This window comes from Lissotriton vulgaris, chromosome 1_1 (genome assembly GCF_964263255.1).
Source record: "Lissotriton vulgaris chromosome 1_1, aLisVul1.2, whole genome shotgun sequence".
Lineage (NCBI taxonomy): Eukaryota > Metazoa > Chordata > Amphibia > Caudata > Salamandridae > Lissotriton > Lissotriton vulgaris.
Window position 1 is genome coordinate 469236237 of NC_141685.1, and position 20607 is coordinate 469256843.

The window sequence follows — 20607 nt, forward strand, 5'->3', positions numbered from 1 at the left end:
CGCAGCCCTAAGCTTAGGGAGGAGAGTACCTTCTTTCCGTATTGCTCATACCTCTTGGATTCCCGATCGGGGGGAGCCGTCGGGAATGCGGTCTGGGAATTAGAGGCCTGGATGACCAGGCTCTCAGGGGTGGGATGGGTGGACAGGAAACAAGGGTCGCCCGGAGCCGAGCGGTGGCATCTGGCCACGTTCCTATCTACAGGCTGACTTGTAGCGGGCCTGGACCAAGTGCCCAGAAGAACGTCAGACAAGGCCTCATTAAACGGCAGCAGAGGCTCGGACGAGCTTGCCTGCGGTTTAAGGACCTCAGTAAGGAGGTTAGTCCTCACGGCCGCGACGGGGAGCTCCAGGCCCAAGGCCTTGGCCGCCCGCGTCAGTACCACACTATAGGCAGCCCCCTCCTCCGTAGCCACGGTAGGAGAGGAGACAAAACCAGTGTCCGGCGAGGTGTCCAGACCACTGTCCTCCCCTAGCTCACCTGTCCAGTCCTGATAAGACTGACACTCCCGTGCCAGAGGGTCCTCAGACCCCTCCCAATCCCCTTCGCCCCCCATCTCCTGAGACTCAAGACCAAAGGATGGGGCACCGTCATAGAAGTAGAAATCTCCTAGCGGCGTCGGATACGGCGTTGAGCGGTGCCATTCCGGCGCCGGACCCGAATCGAGGGAGGGATCGGGGATGGCGCGGCTCGGAGGCGGCGCCGGGGGCGACACCCTGGGGGCCGGCACCGGCGAGGTCGGAAGGTCGACTGGCGACGACTCGGACCCGGATCCTGCGGGGGCCTGCGGCGCCGGGACCGAAGTTACCGGCGGCGGCGGGCCGAAGCACCCGACGGCGTCGGAGTCGAAGGGCCCGATCCGCTGGGACCCCCAGTCGGGGCTGCTGGGCCCGAAGGCACCGCGGAGCCCGACAGAGGAGTGAGCGACCTCATGGCCGTGAGGAAGGCATTGATCTCCTCCGGCGTCGCATTCTGCCCAGGGACCGACGGGTATGAAGCAGGCTGCGACGCCCGTGGCTCGGTGTCGCCCGAACCCCCGGCCGCATCATGCGAGCGTCGGGGGGAGTCAGAAGAGCGATGACGTCTCTTCGACTTCTTGTGCTTACCTGAGGACTTCGAGCCCGAAGACCGAGGACGACTCCCGGAGCGATGGTGGCTCCGACCCCGCGACCGGTCCTTCGACCCCCTCGCGGACCGGGACTTTGAGCGGCATGGGGCCGACTGCCGGAGCTCGAGTCACTCGCGGGACCGCTCCCGCCTAGCTTTAGACGTCAGGGCTCGACAGTCGGAGCAGGCCTTGTCGTCGTGGTCGAGGCCCAGGCAATGAAGACACCGGCAGAGGGGGTCGGTAACCGACATCAGTCAGTCGCAGTCGGCGCAGGGTTTAAACCTGGGCATCCCTACTGGCACCGTCGGAGTCGTTGGACTTCGAAAAGGATCAAAAAATGATCGAAAAAGTTTAGTCAAAAATTGACTAAGGGGTTACCACTTTTTCCGGATCTGCGCTAGCTGGCTCGGAAAAAAGAAGAACTGACGTCAGCGCGCGAGGGCGGCATCTAAGTACTCCGGCAACGTCATCCCGGCTCCAACGACGTCAACTACGGACGTGGAGCCGCAGACGACACCTACCGACGCGCAGGGGTACTGCTACGCAATAGTTTCTGAATATCCAGTCTGACGCCTGGGGATATTCTAAGGTAAGGAATCTAATACTAACCTGTTTTTTTCAGATATAGGTCCTACACCTGTTGCAATTCACAAGCCTGGTCTCACTCATGAGGCTGTTTCTGCAAAAGGTCTACTTCATGATTTAAGTCTTTCAGTAAATCGGCTCTACAGTCGGTCCCGGCAAAGCCGAGTTTAACAGGCACCGTCGACTCTACAGCAGACAGAAGTCTTTGAGGAGGACTTGCTGCAGATTTTTTGTGTACTTTCCTCTTCCTTTGGCACGACTTTAGGCCCACAGGGTTCTCCATTAATGATATCTCTGGCAGGTCCACCTCCAACGCCATCTGCCAGCTCGGATTTAAATACTAGGCTGCTCGATTAGGGACTTCCATGCCTGCACTAAGGATGACACTGGTTCCTGCTGTACTGTACCATGGTACACACTAGTTCCTGCTGCACAGGTGTTGATATTGACTCTGGTGGTAGTAGAACTAGTGCCATTACCAATCTCGGACCCTGACCTGATATCAGCTCGATCTAGACTGATGTAGTATTTCTATAAGGTGAACTTAGCCAAATACCTGCGTACATGGTCAAAGACTAGCATAAAGTCAACAAGTAAGAAGAGAGAAAGCTGATGTTCATAGGTAGTACATTGTGACGAAGTGTTCTTTAAGGAGGCGAGTCTTCCATTCTTTTCTAAATTAGTGCACCATTGGGGAAATCTTAATGAAAAGAACTGATGTTTTCAGAAAGGAAAGTCTAGTTTTCATCAGCTACCCTTGCCCATGAAGCCATCATGGTTTACGTATTAGGCAGGTACACATGTGCATTCTGGGACATGGCCAGAGAGATCTTGACAATAAGAACAAAGAAGGCTTGGGTCCTATCAATATCTGGCCTTGATCAATCTAATTCGAAAAACATAAAAATTACCAGATAGGTTAGTCAACCAATCTTTAGCTCCACCTAGCCAACAAATCCTAAGTGAGCACTATTTATTTAGCATCATTTTTAATTTTCAAGATATTTTTTTGTGTCATAACATTCCATCATGTCCTTGAAAGCGACACAGATGTAATACATGTATCACCAACAATACATACAGATCAGAAACTCATAATACATAATACAAACAATACTCAATAAACATCTATACAGAACATGAACACCATAAAAATGTCAATTGCCTCCAAACATCTTCAGAGGGCACCAGTCCTTGTGTGATAGATATACAAACAAGTGGACAGAAACTAATTCAAGAAATCCTGCTTGTTTACTGAGCTGAAGGCTACTCGATATAAAGGGGTCATTACGCCAGGGGGGGGAGGGGACATTACATTAATAGTTCCATGGAGTGCCCCACTACTGTTCTGACTTGAGCTCAGAGTCAACACTTTTCAAACCCTGAGGTATTCTAGGCTTCTCCTCAGGACGTGGACTGGAAATGGCCTTGACTGTGAAACATAAAGACAAAAGGGGATTGGTGTCAGCAATTGTGAGACCCTTATATTTAAACTATTATCTATCTACTTCCACGTAAAACACCTGATTGTAAATGCAAATGTTTGATGCTCCAAGAACCTATGGACTTTTCAAGAAAAATCATTGGAAATCTGTGAATAAATAAACACATAATGGGGAGGAATAAGCAAAGGCACTACTGAAGTGGCAATACTCAGCATGTGTCTGACGTAATGAAAGTTAGTGCATTCCTACCTCACAAGGTGAATGTGGTTCCTCTGTGTTCCAAATCCTACTAAAACTGATCAGCACAGTGAATTAGAATGAAGCTCTGATGTAAAAAGCGGAATTTGTATGAAATCTATGTATGTAAGCCCACTCTTTTACTGAAAAAAGTGTGGTGGTATGGTATATTATCCTACCTCGGAGTCATCATTTTTCATTCAAGAGGTGACTTTATCCTGCGAGGGGCTACCCAGCGTAGCCTTAGCCGGGATTCCCCCTCAACCGGAGCTATGGAGAGAAAGAAGGGCGTGTGTCATGTCTTTAATATTGCCATTCACAGCGCTTACCAGGGCAGAAGAACCGCTGCGCACAGCGCATGCATCCCGACCTGCGTTGGCAAATTCAAATACTGGAGTGTGTCAGTGTTTTTCTCATGCCGATGTAACTTGCCTCAGTCTCTTCAGTTTGCTCCTTCGTCCACCATCACGCATCTGTAACGTAGCGTGGGCACCTCATGAAAACAATTTAAAGAGCCTGCTCGTCCGAAGATGCGGACTGGAATTGGCACTGCAGGGGTTTATGGATCTTGTAGTGAATATAGAAGGATTGCCTGGTTGCGCAATATTGGTGTTATAAAGTTTGTTCAAAATACATGTAGCGCTTTAATCACATACGTCTATGTGTGTTGGTATTACAACATTTAGATAATATCATGCTTACAGCTAGGCTCTTGCGTCCCATGGATCGAATATTCAAAGCCATGCTCACGGTATGAACAAGCAATGAATTATGGATGTTAAAGTTGCTTTCACAGATTGCTTAGTTCAGAGAGTTTGTTCAGACCTCGATTAGCCAAGTCAAATTTCATGATCAGGAATGCCTCTTTTTGCGATAGTTGAAGGTCAGGATCGCCCCCTCTTGGTGAAGATTTTATTATAGCCAGGATTGTCCATTTGAAATCATTCGGGGTATCGTTCATTTGTAGAAATGGGTCATGAGCCCACGTATACCTTTTGGCAGGGGCACATAATGGTATAAATTACGTACTTGGATTTGCAATTAGTGAACTCGTCAAATTTTGGCAACATGACAAGTTCACTAATTGCAAATCCAAGTACGTAATTTATGCCATTAGTGTCCCTGCCAAAAGGTATACGTGGGCAAAACTACACAGAAAGTACGACAAAGAATCATCCAACATCGTTCACGCATTAAGAACAAAGTTACGACTGCCCCGCTTGTGACTCATTTCCTACAAATGAACCATACCCCGAATGATTTAAAATGGACAATCCTGGCTATAATAAAATCTTCTTCAAGAGGGGGCAGTCCTTACCTACGGCTATCGCAAAAAGAGCCATTCCTGATCATGAAATTCGACACAGCGATTCGAGGTCTGAACGAACTCTCTGAACTAAGCGATCTGTGAAAGCAACTTTAACATCTATAATTCATTGCTTGTTCATACCGTGAGCATGGCTTTGAATATTCGATCCATCGGATGCACAAGCCTAGCTGCAGGCGTGATAATATCTAAATGTTGTAATACCAACACACACAGACGTATGTGATTAAAGCTCTACATGTATTTTGAATAAACTTTATAACACCAATATTGCTCAACCAGGTAATCCGTCTATATTCACAAGATCCATAATCCCCTGCGGTGCCAATTCCAGGTGGCCTCTTTGGACGAGCAGGCTCTTTAAATTGTTTTCATGAGGTGCCACGCTAAGTTACAGATGCGCGATGGCAGACGAAGGAGCAAACTGAAGAGACTGAGGCAAGTGAGATCGGCATGAGAAAAGACACACTCCGGTATTTGAATTTGCCGAGGCAGGTCGGGCTGCACGCGCTGTGCGCAGTGGTTCTTCTGCCCTGGTAAATGCTGTGAATGGTGTGAATGACACACGCCCTAGGAATTGCGATTAAGGCTGCGCAGGGTAGCCCCTCGCAGGATTAAGTCACCTCTTGAATGAAATAGACGACTTGGAGGTAGGATAATATACCATGAATTAGTAATGGGAGAGGCACTCCTGATTAAATCACTAATTTTAGAAAATGTATAATGTTTATTCTATGCGTGCTGTAGAGGTAGTTGCAATGCCCATACTGCGCCAGTAAGTGAATACATGAAAAGATCAAGCAAAACCGCTTAACCTCTGCGCACTTTTACAAATCCCAATTGGATTTTACACCATATTCAAAATGATTAAATATTCATGATATAAGGAGACACATGAGCTCTATGAAATTCATTCAATGCATATTTTTACTTGTTTCATAACATTATTCATCATGTTCATGTGTTGTGAATAAATACAACGATTTCATATGATCTGAAATTATGATGTTATGAAATTATGATGTTACAGTCACATCAAACATTTAGTTAATCTCACAAGTTGCCCTGCCCAATGCATTTCGGGCCCCACGGCCCTTCGTCAGGGGCAATACCTGAAAAGACAAAAACATAAAGAACACTTTCACTCCGTTGATCGGTCTCCCAATGCACAGTTCATCAGTTTACCACAGTAATCAATTACATATTAAAAAAGCTGCTCATGTATGCAAGATGGCAAATATGAAGGGTTGAAAACAACTCTATTCTGAATCTTTGTGACTAAAACTCACTTGTAAAAATTGAACAAAATTTTTCTGTTGGAACTTTTGCACTTTTGTTTACATCACAGTTATTTTAAGTGGAATGATGACTTTTATTTACAAAACAAAGGTACTTCAATGGGCTTTTCTGGAGCCCCGGCATATGCCAATACATACATGGCCAGGTATGAAGATATGTTTCTGGTGAAAGATAGAGACTGGGCAGATAATGTGATCTTATACTGTCGTTATATTGACGACATATTTCTGATATGGCAGAACTCTAAAGCGATGTTGGAACAAAAAATATCTCAATTGAACCTGCACGATGAGAACATTCAATTCACGCAAAACATTAATGACAAAGTGATCTCATTTTTGGATGTACTGGTGAAACTGGAGGATGATGTAATACATACTGAGGTATACCATAAGGCCACTGATAAGAATACGGCTCTCATGTATAACAGTTTCCATTCCAGGAATCTCATCAACAATCTGCCATATTCATTAATGTTGCGGGCCAAAAGAATTTGTTCACAAGAAGAAACTTTACAAATCAATTCGGACACCATCATCACCAAGTATGTATCCAAAAAGTATCCTGCCACAGTGTTGGAAAATTGATTACTGTGGTAAACTGATGAACTGTGCATTGGGTGACCGATCAACGGAGTGAAAGTGTTCTTTATGTTTTTGTCTTTTCAGGTATTGCTCCTGACGAAGGGCCGTGGGGCCCGAAATGCATTGGGCAGGGCAACTTGTCAGATTAACTAAATGTTTGATGTGACTGTAACATCATAATTTCAGATCATATGAAATCGTTGTATTTATTCCCAACATATGAACATGATGAATAATGTTATGAAACAAGTAAAAATATGCATTGAATGAATTTCATAGAGCTCATGTGTCTCCTTATATCATGAATATTTAATCATTTTGAATATGGTGTAATATCCAATTGGGATTTGTAACAGTGCGCAGAGGGCAAGCGGTTTTGCTTGATCTTTTCAGGATAATATACCATACCACCGCACTGTTTTCAGTAAAAGAGTGGGCTTACATACATAGAATTCATACAAATTCCGCTTTTTCCATCAGAGCTTCATTCTAATCCAGCGCGCTGATCAGTTTTAGTAGGATTTGGAACACAGATAAACCTCATTCACCTTGTGAGGTAGGAATGCACTAACTTTCATTACATCAGACATATGCTGAGTATTGCCACTTCAGTAGTACCTTTGTTTATTCCTCCCCATTATGTGTTTGTTTCTTCACAGATTTCCAATGATTTTTCATGAAAAGGCCATAGGTTCTTGGAGCATCAAACATTTGCAGGTACAATCAGGTGTTTTACATGGAGGTAGATAGATAATAGTTTGAATATAAGGGTCTCACAATCACTGACACCAATCCCCTTTTGTCTTTATATTTCACAGTCAAGGCCATTTCCAGTCCACGTCCTGAGGAGAACCCTAGAATAACTCATGGTTTGAAACGCGTTGACTCTGAGCTCAAGTCAGAACAGTAGTGGGGAACTCCAGGGAACTATTAATGAAATGTTTCCCCCACTGGCGTAATGACCCCTTTATATCGAGTAGCCTTCAGCTCAATAAACAAGCAGGATTTCTTGAATTAGTATCTGTCCGCTTGTTTGTATATCTATCACACAAGGACTGGTGCCGTCTGAAAATGTTAGGAGGCAATTGGCATTTTTATGGTGTTCATGTTCTGTATAGATGTTTATTGAGTATTGTTTGTATTATGTATTATGAGTTTTTGATCTGTATCTATTGTTGGTGATAAATGTGTTACATATGTGTCGCTTTCAAGGACATGATGGAATGTTATGACACAAAAAAAAATTACATTAAAAATGATGCTAAATAAGTAGTGCTCAATTAGGATTTGTTGGCTAGGTGGCGCTAAAGATTGGTTAAATAACCTATCTGTTAATTTTTCTGTTTTTCGAATCAGAGAGATCTTGACAGCAGTCCTGGAGGATCTCAGGGCTTCGCTGGCCCAGACAATACATATTAGTCAGTATATGATAAATACATACTATGGGCTGGTCAGAACCCTACTGACTTTATTGGCAAAATTACTGTCAAAAGAGGCTCAGAAGTCATGCCTTGATGAGGTCAACCTGGTTTTCTGGTGACGTGCAAGTTTCGTTATTGGTTTTGACTCACGATTGGTCCAGGCTCCTCCTTGAAAAGGCTGAATTGGTGCAAGACCGACTCAAAGACAGTCACAGCACCGCTAGACCCTTGGGCTTATTCAACCCTGAGATGAAATTTCTCGATCTGTTCAAGAAGTTCAGGAGTTTTGCCAGAGATGTTTCATACAGGTAACCCCAGCCCTGTCAATTAGTTGTACAGTAGCCAGTCCAGTCCTTTATAGGCCATGGTTGCAGTACTGGTAGGAATGATACAAGCTAGCAAAGACTGCAGTCTTCTAATTCTTCCTCCCTAGCTACAGTGACTACCATGCCTCGCCAATCCGCTTGTTTGCCCTTAGCAATTTAGGCAGGCAGGGAAGGCAGGATCCAACACTTCCTCACATCCATCACATCACAATGATGTTCATCAGGCCCATGCCCTTCCTTTACTCCCCATCTCACCTTCTCGCACACCAGAGCGAATTTCCCTGGGGCACATTGTAACCCTTATGAAGGAGATCAATCTTTTACTCTCTAAATGCAATTGAAAGGGAACCAGAATCTGAGAAAAAGAATGGGTTCTATTCATACTTCTGATAGGTATAAATTCCCCTCCCAAATTAATGCACTTGCCTTTGCCATAATAGGTTAGCATTATGTGGCTAAATAGATGTCATATGTGTTCACATTATATAACCCACTGAGCTGTCTTGAGCAACATGCACGTTTTCGTTAGCCTGTGTAACTCTAGTTTGTATTCCATAACCCATATTAGACTGCTCAAGCTGTGCTCACACTAGGCCTCAGTATTCAGAATTGCTAGCCTCACATGAGCTAAAGAACCAGACTGTGGTGCTCAGGCGGAGATTACCGGAGCGTAGATGTGCTAAAAAATGAATCCAGCAAATAGTTTAATACACTAGTTGATGGGACACGTGAAAAGGGGAAGTGGGAGGTGTGGGAGAGCAATCGCCACTAACTAGTGCGGCGTCACAACACGCCCAGGCATTACTGGAAGTGCACGGTATCTAAGGTTAGTACTGAAGGGAGTCATAAACCGATGCTTACACTCGAAGCGATAATTAGCACTTCATGGGCATCGAGTTGGCCAAGACGGCAAGTATCCGTCACCTGGAAATTATGACAAAAAAGAGAAAGGCGCGCATCCAATTAACCAGTTGCCTAAGGTGGATGCTTCTAGGTCCAAGACGTATACTCAGCGTCTTAAATCTCATCACTGGGCACTTACTTGCGGTTTCTGCTCGTCTGGCGTACAAACCTACTCGGCCTGTACCCAAGTCATACTATCCGGTATTGCTCTCCCACACCTCCCACTTCCCCTTTTCACGTGTCCCATCAACTAGTGTATTAAACTATTTGCTGGATTCATTTTTCAGCACATCTACGCTCCGGTAATGGTTCTTTAGACAGACCACGGGTACGACCTGATACGTTAGGTGCTTTACAATCACTTGAATGTTGGTGCATTCACCTAGCACAATATTTTTCAAAGTGTATACCCTTGTTTTGTCACCCCAGTTCGTATACCCAACCTTCTATATGTTTTTCTATTGCAGGTTTTTCTCCTGACCCAGGAAAAAGCACTTTTTTACACCAGACCACTATTTATGGTCTGTATTTGAACGAGGGCTGGACACGCCTTAGCGTGCGTGGACCACCCCGTTCAACACACGGTCCTGACGAAAACCAAAAAATCTTACAGATGGTTGAAACATGTAGACCTATTTTTAACTACTTCACATAGCACACTTGGCTATTTTTAAGTTTTTCACACGTCTCGAGGCACCAAAACCTTCCTAATTAGGCACTGGTGCCACATATATATTTTAACAGGGCTCAAGCACTCCGGAATAAATTCTTGGTGTGAGTAGACTTGACCCTTTTTAAAACACTTTTCACAGTTTTACTTTGCACATATAAAAACAAAGAAACCCGCTCCACTGTAACCAGGTGTCGCAGCACACCCTATGGGCATTCGGCCTATAGGGTGGGACCCCAATGATGAAGCATGTCACCAACCAGGTTGGTGAGTGAGGGGTCTTCTCTAAGGACTACTACTGTCCTATATAAAGGTTGGGGCAATTTTTTGCTAACCAGAGCCTTAAGCTCCTGATACAGAAGGATTCTCTTCTTTGTATTTGGTTCACCCATAGGGGGTACTCCTCCATGTTGTTAAACTATACCTTAGGGGACCAGGAGTTCCCACCTCACATAGACTGTGCAAAGCCCCCTTACTCTCTCCTTTGTTATACACTTGCCTGGTGCGGTGCCAGAAATATAAACATCTTAGAGGCCAAAGCTTTCTAATGTTCTTTTGTTGGCTCTTTCATTAGACCAGCAAGGTCTTGCTGTAGGTACTAGGAAGGCTTAGCTATCGCACTTTTGGTCTATCTATGTTTGCTGAATCAATTATCCTACAATAGTTGGTGCTTGTGGTTGGAATTCTCGCAAAGCATGAGTTACAGATGAAGACAGGTGAGGAGTTGCAAGTTGTGCACTTTCACGTGGGTCTGGAGTTTGAGCGATATCCTTATTTGACAGTGTGTCACCATTATTCGTGCGCCACGTGCATGAAACATTTGATGGGGAGAATGACTTCAGTGTGCATATAAGAGGATAGGGCGAGTTACATCACATACGCACAATTTGGATTTATTATTTTGTCTTTGCTGGTGTATTGTCAGGTTATACCAACCTTGTGTGCAGGGTCTAACAGTAGTGATGGACCTTTCTGTCTCTCATCACCATCACCAGAGACCACATATACAGAAATACGACGGCCAGTGGTAGAGATGGGGAAAGAGCAATAGAGGGGTGAGAAAACAGCGACAGGGGACTCAACTACTGCTGTCTGATCCCTTGACTGATGAGTGAAGCCTGAGGACTGTAGTGAAACCCTATAAGACAAAAGATATCCTACGTGTCCTTTAATTCAGATAACTAAACCTAACTGCAATTGTTAATGGATACACGTGACTGCTATCTCCGTGCAAGTAAGCCCTAGTCTTTGATATATGATGGATAATTCCTGAAAACTAAGAAAAAACAAGCATCTCAAATATACATGGGCATTAGTACTTCTCACTGCATTTCAGAAACGACCTCAAGCTTCATAACTACACACTCATTGGTTATGAATGGGGTAAAGTTTCTACTTGACTTCTGTAGCATTGCAATAAAAGGTATAGCGTTAATAACATGGCGTTCCATAGTCTTGGAAACAGTACACATGACAGTCGCAAACATGTATATCATAATTAATTTCAAGAGTCCTCTCTGTTACAAGGCAACTTAGTAAATAGCCCCATGTTATTAGTTTACTTGCATGTTCAAGAGGATAGTGCATTGTTTGTGTTCATGAACAACGCAACTTCAGGATACTTACTACTCTGTAATCCATTAGACCATTTAAAACAACCCTTTGAAGAGCATTGAGTCATGCCAGCCAGGACCTTGCTACATGAAATCCATGGAGCAAGGTCCTGGCTGCAACAATATTGTAGGCTGGGACCAACGAGGGAGAATCATGTTCAATAATCCAAGATGGCCACCATCTCTCTGAGACATATGCAAGTTGCTGGCCTTGAAGGCCTGCTGGGATTCATAGCTCATTGCCGGCACGTTGTTGTGCAGCGTGTTCTTTTTGAATGTGCAACTTCAGTCTAAACAGCACTATCACTCTTAAAGCATCCAGATAAGGTTCCCACTATTCCGACGGGACTTTTTTTTTATCCCCTCTAGAAAAAAAAGAATGGTCAAGATTCAAAAGATGTGTAAAATCATGTTGATACATTTGAGGTGGTGTGCACTTTGTTTTGTTTCAATGGGGGGAAAGTATGTTGGAAGAATCAGACATTCATTCTAAAACAGAAGGCTTTTTCCTGAAATATTTGTATATCTTGGAATAAAGGTTAATCTGTGTTATGTGTCATAAAAGCATAGAACATTTTCATGAGTGTTTCATTTGTAACATGGCTATAAAATATTTTACAAAACTTTCAAAATGTCTTCACCCTGATTCTTCGTCCAAAATATTGTGCTCATCATATGTCATCTCAAAAGCCGGTCTTGGGTTTGAAATGTGTGTTCTTGAAGGAGTGGATAGATTATCGTCTGCCTCGAAATCAAATGTTAGCGGTGTGCTCAAATGATTTCTCTTTCGAATGCTGCCGAGGTACCTTTCCTGGAAGGAGACAAGAAAAGGCAAAGTCACTCGAGTATATAATTATAGATGTTCTTTTCTATTACAGTTTAACATTAAAGGGCCAATCCAGTGTAGAGAAAATAAGCATTTCTCTTTACCTTGTCCCGAACTCTAACAATCACCAACAACAGGTTTTCCAGATGTTCCTTTGTTTGATGATGTCTACTTGGGTTTTGAGATGCAGTGTGACATCATTCATCGGATGGCCCCTCTAAGGCATGGATGTCAAACGCCGTTCAGACGGCATTAGGGCAGTGCCAGGTCTCTCATCAGGAGGCCACTGCAGCTTGCATCGCACATTGCCCCTGCCATGCTGCCAATGATAGTAACTAATCATCACCCTCCTACAAGTGTGACAATTAGAACTATTCCAGGCACCCAAACCTATAAGAGTGGCTTGGGCAGCATGTAGTAGTAATTTTTAATGCATATTGAATTATGAATTAACTGTTGTGGTGGTCATCTCTATATTAGCCAGCCATCACCACCTTGTGGCAGACTGTCACAAGCCCCTGTATTTACAATTAAGTGCCAGTGCCAAGCACAGGAAACCACCGGCTCAAATTAAGCACTACATTAAGGTCATTTGATTTGACAGGCAATCACTCTAAAGGCAAATAAATAGGCATGTCTTATGCGAATTGGTAAAGCCAGGGTATTGTGCGTCAGCTTCCACCAGCCCACAATTCCCAAGTTGGGTCCATCAAACACAAGACTCTGTGTAAAGTAGTATCCAAATGATCAAGGTAAACCAAGTTACATTTTTTGTAAGTTGAAGCACCAATGTATAGCTTCGGTGCATACGTCCTGTCTCAGTCCTTCCACACCAGAAACTCCCCCCATCGTCTAAATGAATGTATCTAGAGCACAGGTGAATCAGCAGGTGGAATGGAAGAGAGCTTAAAATAGAAACGAATATAAACAAAAAGATACCAGGTAAACTTACAAAAAACAAAAAAAAAATACATAATAGCACAGCACATCTTCCCCTCTAAAACAAAAAAAGGAAATACTAAACTGAGTTCTTATCACACTCGAAATCAGACATCCATTTGGGTCTTGCAAGTACCGTTCTATTGCGACTTTCTACTTCTTTCCCCTTCTTATACAAACAGCTATCCGAATTCTCATTGTCAGTAAGATCACCCTCACTGCCAGGAACATTTCTTGCATCCAAATCTGTTCCTCCTTTAATCATAATGTCATTGCTACCAAGATCACATTCCATGACTGGTAGCTTCCTAGCATCAAAATAATTTTCTTCCCGAATGATACTAGGTAAAATTACAAAGAATAAAAATATAATACATAATAACACAACACTCTGGTGCCCAGTACCTATTTTCAGACTGTCCCAACCCAATCCTGGCAGCACCATGGGGGGGTTATTGAGCTACGAGTATAACAGCTAGCTTAACATTATCTGTACGCGAGAAAAGTCAAAGAGCATTCAAATTAAAAACAAAATAACTCACTGATAACTTTCCCAAAATGTTAGTCTTCCATGTTGAGTAGGCCTTTGCCTGTCTAAAACTAGCCGGTGCAACATGTACTGTGGAAGATCAAATCTCTTACAAGCGAAGAATCAAGCAAAGAGACAAGAGATTCTTGTCAAAGCAAATAATAAGGGTGGAGAATAAAAGTGATACAGAGCAAAAGGCAGAAGAGTACATACACTGCTGCTCATAAATAGGTTGTCAGAAAGGGACTGCTGTCTACCACTAAAAATGGAGGTACAGCTTCTACGTCAATCAAATGGGGCTGCGATACCTTCTGCCCATATGTAAGAGCTTACCTTGCATGACACGTGTGGGTGTCCACTGCAAATAGCTCAATTAGCACCAAATATTAGCCATAATAGGGTTTTGGGCGAAAAGGAGTTCAGATTTCTTTCTCAAGTCACTTAATAGCAGGAGCCATAATTTGGCACGTATCATGCCGCCACTTCGCCTGTGATTATAGTGCATGCCTATTGGACCCTTTAGATTCTAGAGTAAAATATTTTATTGAAAATAGGAAACTTAGCAATCCCAGGTATACATACCAATACTAGAACCACATGAAGTGAACCCAGCGTATTGTTCAATGAACAATCTAAAGCAGAATATAACTATGGTTGTCAATAAACTCCTTAGCTTAAAAAGACTGGGAGGGTAAAGGAGCAAACCCCTAGTTGAAATCAAAGAAAGCCAAGGTTGGTATTTGTAGATCTACTTTAGAATATGTATCCTATCAAACTTTAAGCTCTCTCTTTAACCTGGGAGGCTGAAGGGGAGAAGGGAGGCAATCCCCAAGAGAGGGGGAATAAAAGTGAACTGGGATAATTTTGTGCCTCCGCAACTCCACTGCAATTGTCTCACCTCAAGAAATAGTACTCAGAGTGCGAAACTTTATTTAGGTTCCCTTCAAGGTCTACCCCTATCTCTCAGAAAAGCAGCGAGGCTTCAAAGCTGCTCTTTACGAACTATTTTGTTGATGCCCAGAATTTCCTGCCCTCTCACCATTGTCACCTTTTTCAAGTCTGGGGAAGCTTGCACCTTCGCCCCAGAGGAGTGGAGATAATGTTATTTCATTGCCACTTAAGCTATCAATTCTTTTTGCTTAGTCATAGCTAGCTCACCAGTGATCTAGGCCCTGGATTTCTACCCTGCAGGATCTTGGTGAGGAGCCTGATGTCAACCAACTCACCAACTCAACTCAACAACTTCACCAACTCAACCCAGAATGCACAGCACCTCCTCTAGCAAAACAAGAAGATCATGTATGTCTTTATTGTCGCTGAGAGGGCATCTCCAGTCAAGCCATGTCAATCAGTTCAAGCCATGTTCTCCAGGAATTCAAATTGTTTTCCACATGTGTAATGGAAGCAACACAGCACTGCTTAAACTGCTGGTTAACACCACTCTGTCTTCTTTACTGCTTCCCTGTTTTCTTCACAGAAACACACTGACGTAGCAGGCCCATTCCTTGCTGATTTATAGATTTGCAGCATTTAGACTTTTCGATTTCTTCTTCAATAGAGGCCGTCTAGCATCAATTCACTGAGTCAATTTATGGAGATCCCCTTATAATGCCATTACTATTGTAAAGTAGAGATACATCAAGCTTAGCCACCGCAGATCTTCAATTTGTATTCATTTGAAGGAGCTGCATTAGGTATGAAAACATAATGCTGCTACTTTATGCCCCTGTGTAAGAAATTGGGTTATTAGCTGAGGGAGTGACAACCCGCCTCAAATAATAAACACAATCTTTGTCAGGGTAAACCACAAAAGTCAATAAATAAATTTGTTCTTAACCCACTGGTAACTTGGCACAAAAATAGTCAGATCTAACTTAGAGGACATTTCCGAAGTATTTATACAGTACTTTAACTGTAATAAAGTGAAAACACAACACAAGAAAAATTAACTCTGGTTAACTCCAGAGGTCTGATGTATCAATCTGGTTTGCTGTTGCAAGCCTACGATTCACATAATCACAATGTGTAATGGGCATCACCTCTCTTTTGCTAGTTGGCAGGCAATTTATCAATTAATCATGACCGTAATTGTGGTCGCCAACTATTGTTACCGAGACCCAAAAACGGGGAGGTAACAAATTCATTAAGTGGAAGCTCTCCTGAGAGATAACCTTCATCTTGTCAGAGTTGGTTGTCAGCACCTGTTGACTACAACCTGTTTCCCCAGTGCCATTTACTGAATGACAAATGCAAAAAGAACTATTGATGTATTTTGCTTTCTCGCCCTAAGTGCGCCAGGTATGCCCAGACGTGGGCCCTGAGCTCACTGTGCCACTGGAATCAAGCTATCCTGGCTGAAGAGGGGTGAAACCCCGAAACCGGTCCTAGGGTGCTTGTTTCCGGTCCAGGGAGGACCTGGCTTGGCAGTTCGGGCTGGACTGTTCCCATGAGGCACAGGGTCAAGACTGATTTGCATATGGCCAGGTCTAAACTGGGGTGGCATGGTGAGCAAAAAAAGAGGGATTTAACCCAGATCTCTTGACTGGGGGTGAATGTTTTGATTTGATCTGCATTCCGTCCATCAATTGTGTGTCTTTTATTTACTGAATGACAGCATATATATATATTCAAGCAGCACCTGTCTTTCGAATGTGTTGCTTTAAAAAATTATTTTTGAACAAATCTATGGTTGGTTTCAGAGGCTATTAAAAAGATTTGTTGCCATTCAGTGAATCAAACTATGGGATGGAGGTCTTCTGTCCCTTGCAGGCTCCCATCCCTGCCGTAGCAGGCATATGCACAGAATCACAAACAGACTCCTCCCTCACAGGCTGATTAGTACGTCTCTCATTATGCATAATAAAGGTGACCTTACAACCTAGCTGGTGTGAGGAAAATACCCATTGCTTGCACTAACCGTAGTACATTGGCCCAAGATTACTTCATAAGGCAGAGGTCATCACACTATAAGGTCTACGCCTGAACAAAGTTACATTAGCTTTTCGGATCAGATATAAGACACAATTCAAAGTTCAGAGGTGTACACCTTCGAGATATACGCAGTTAACCAATTCACTTGTGTGCTCACAAAGTAGTAAAGCAAAATCAGCAATATACATCTTTATGAACATAATGGTATTAGGAGCCTATGTCAACCACACAAAAGGTGATGAGAGGATGCTTGCAATAAGTCTAACTACTAGCAATCACTTGGTTAGCATTCCCATCCATCATTCTTTTGGTCCCCATGTAACCTTAGATGAAACCCAGCGATATGCAAAACAGTCTACCCTGCTCTAATAGGGACATTCCAGTCCAAACTGCTAAGCCATGTCCTCTTTTAACAGGAACACAAGCACACCGGTTTTGTCCTGGCTGATGAGAACCTAACTAGGCGAAATCAGTCTTGGGTCACTTGTATTCTGGTTCAAGGAGGACCACGCCTGGTAGTTTGGACAGGACAGTTCTCATTTGAGCAGGGCCAACGCTGTTTTACATGTGGCTGGGTCCAAACTGAGTTGGCATGGTGTTCAAAAGACCAATGGACTGGGATGCGGCCAATGTAATTACCGGTGGCATAGATTAATTCAACCAATGCATCACTTTTGTGTATACATTAGTTGCCTGTGTATTTGACTGGTATTTCATTTTGCCTAAAACTCAAATAGCTTCATAGCAATCAGGTTGACAGATAGATTGCTAATGAGAGCCTACTTCAGTATTAGGAAATAACTTTTTATGTCTGGTTTGCATTTAAGGTTATAAGCGTGGCGTGGCCGGGTGCTGAGCCTAAGATGGCGCACTGATGTATCGCTACCGCAGAGGAAGGTGAAATCCTCAAAGATCCTGCCATAATCCTACCAGTGGGTTAGGCTTGTAGGCGGTGCTGGCCACAAAACCTCTGAGGTGCCCGAAGGAGGAAGAAAATCGTCTGTGGGTACACTGTGGACCGCCAAGACAGAGACGGGCTCGGTAGCGGCCATTATTGGTAACGTGGATGGAGTGCGGTGCCTTGCAGTGGCCCCTGAGCATGAGGCTGATCCTCGATAGAACCCAGGAAGAGGTACTGAACATGCGGGAGTTGAGGATGCGGCGCCTGTGGAGCCGCCGAGGACCCAAATGTGTCCCAGGGCAGTGACAAGTGAGGAGGTGTGGCCTTGGGCATGCTGCGAAGCAGAGCACGAGAAGTTGAGGTGTTGTGGCAGCGAGGGGGCTCCCCACCAAAATAAATGGGTGGTGCCGCTTGCTGTTAGTGGTGGGGAGTTTGTGCCCTGAAGCTCTACCCAGGTGGAAGGACGGTGAGGACAGCCCCCAATTACTGAAGTCTGGTCAGATGTTTCCCTTCCCATACTGAGGGCACACCATACCTGGGTAGGGCCGTAGTAGAGTGCTCAAAAGGCTGGGAGCTGAGGTGGGCTGTAGAGGCCCGAGACAGACCCTGAGCTGCAACTGAGTGGAGGCAGGCTAATAGAGGCCAGGGCGTGGCCACAGGCCTTGGTAGTGGCCTGAAGGAACACACTCCTGTTTGCTTATTTAATTTTGCACCGGGTAGCATACAGCACAGCAGTTCATCACGATGGGCTTGCGCCTGGTTAATGATTTATCTGTTAGAGACATATATTAGTTATAGATTCCTTACCATAATATTACCCCCAGGAGTCAGACTGGATCCAGAGAGCTATTTTGTAGCAGTACCCCTGCGCGTTGATAGGTGGCGTCGGTCGAATTCCCGTCCGTCGTCGGCGTCCTGTTCGCCGGAATGACGTCGCAGTATCTACTTAGACGCCGCCCTTGTGAGCTGACGTCAGTTCTTTACACGACATTCCACCCCAGAAACGCAGAGCCATGCAAGACACTGACCACTGGTGCACAAAACTAGGGCGCTGCAAGGAAGTCCTTGTCCCTAGAAGTCAGTTCGCAGAACGGGGCGGATGGGTGGGGCGGTAAGGAACATATATAACTAATATATGTCTCTTACAGATATATCGTTAGCGAAGGTAAGTTAACTTGTTCATCTGAAAGAGACTATTAGTTATAGATTCCTTACCTTAGAATAGAAACACCAGCAATACCAATCCCGGTGGTGGGTTTGAAAACCAAGTTTACACCAGGAAGTCCTGGAGAACAGAATGGCCAAAGAAGCCTTCTCTCTGGAATTTAGAATCCAAGCAGTAATGTTTTTTGAACGTTTGCCAAGATGCCAATGTGGCTGCCTGGCAGATATCATGAAGGAAGACTCCACGCCCATAGCAGTAGTGGATGCCGTCACCCCAGTGGAATGGGTGCGCAGTCCTACTGGAGGCTCCTTCTTTGCCAAAGAGTAACACATTTTAATGCAAACAACGACCCACCGAGAGATGGTCAATTTTGGAAAGCCTGACCTTTTTTAGCGCCCACATAGCTAGCAAAGAGTTGCTCAGCCACCCGTAAATGTCTTGTGCGATCCAGATAGAAAGATAGTGCATGTTTTGGGTTCATACAGTGGAGTCTTTCTTCCTCTTTTGAAGGATGCGGAGGCGGAAAGAAGGTGGGCAAAGTGATGGTTTGACCAATGTGGAAAGAAGTAACCACTTAGGGAATAAGGAAAGGTCTGGTTCTTAGGACAACCTTGTCTGGATGAACAACAAGAAAAGGAAGCCTAGAGGGTAGAGCCTGAAGCTCACTCACCCTGCGAGCAGAGGTGATGGCCACTAGAAAATATAATGTAAATGTAAATGTAAATCAGTTATTAAAGTTAAAAGTCTGAGAGGACAGTTATGTAGTGGTTCAAAAGGAGCTCACATAAGGTATGTCAGAACTAAGCTCAAGTCCCACTGAGGCATTACAAATGGAATAGGAGGAAAGAGGTGAGTAATGCCCTTAAGGAATCTATTTACAATAGGGGACTTGAAAAGAAAAGGCTGATCAGGCAGCCGAAGAAAGGCTGAGATGGCTGAAAGATAGCCCTTAATTCTGACCAGAGCAGAGCACTGCCAAAGAAAGGAGGAACAAAAGGACCTCAGAAAGAGGGTCAGAGAGGGGATCCACAGCCATTGCTGTGCACCATGCCACAAATATGTTCCTTCTACAGGCGTACACCATCTTATTAGAGGGACACCTGGCTGCCAAGATAACATTACAAACTTCGGGAGGAAGTTCACAAGCTATCAACTGCTACCGCTCAATCTCCATGCAAGGAGGTGGAGGTTTGACAGTTTTGGGTGTAGGACCGTCCCCTGCTGCTGCGACAGAAGATCCTCCCGAAGAGGCAGTCAGATCGGAGGACACTTTGTGCCCAATCTAGAGCCACATGAATGACTTGGGCCCAGTTGCGCTTCATCTTCTTCAGTGCTTCAGTGCAGAAGTGGTATAGGTGAAAAGGCATATAGAGGACCTCAACCCCACTCACGGCGAAAAGCGTCGCTGAGCGAGTGAAGCCTTGGAAATTCCAATTCGCAGAACTGCTGACATTGCGCGTTCTCTTCGGTGGCGAATAAATCTAACCAAGGCTCTCCCCAATGCAGAAAGAGACCTTGCACCACCTCCGAGTGAAGATGCCATTCGTGATCCATCATGCACCTGTGACTGAGTTTGTCCGCTCTGGCGTTCAGTGAACCTGCCAGGTTTTGAGCCACCAGCGATATCCCCTGATGTTCCAGCCATGTCCAGAGACGAAGAGCCTCTTGACATAAGGTCCACGGCCCCACCGCACCCTCTTTGTTGCAGTACCACATGGCAGTTTTGTTGTCCATGAACACATTCACTACTCTTCCACGGACTGCAAGACAAATGGTCCAGAGCTCCAGAAGGTTGATGTG

The 20607-nt window shown here is 44.4% G+C and overlaps 1 protein-coding gene across 1 annotated transcript in view; it reads right to left on the reverse strand.

Annotated features, from left to right (window-relative positions):
- Window positions 1-20607, reverse strand: part of C1_1H1orf141 (chromosome 1_1 C1orf141 homolog) — a 268263-nt gene that overhangs the window by 146626 nt on the left and 101030 nt on the right. Inside the window, exon 3 of the mRNA XM_086936240.1 lies at window positions 12158-12327. Coding sequence (XP_086792366.1) covers window positions 12158-12327 — 170 coding nt within the window. The remainder of the gene's footprint in view (window positions 1-12157; window positions 12328-20607) is intronic.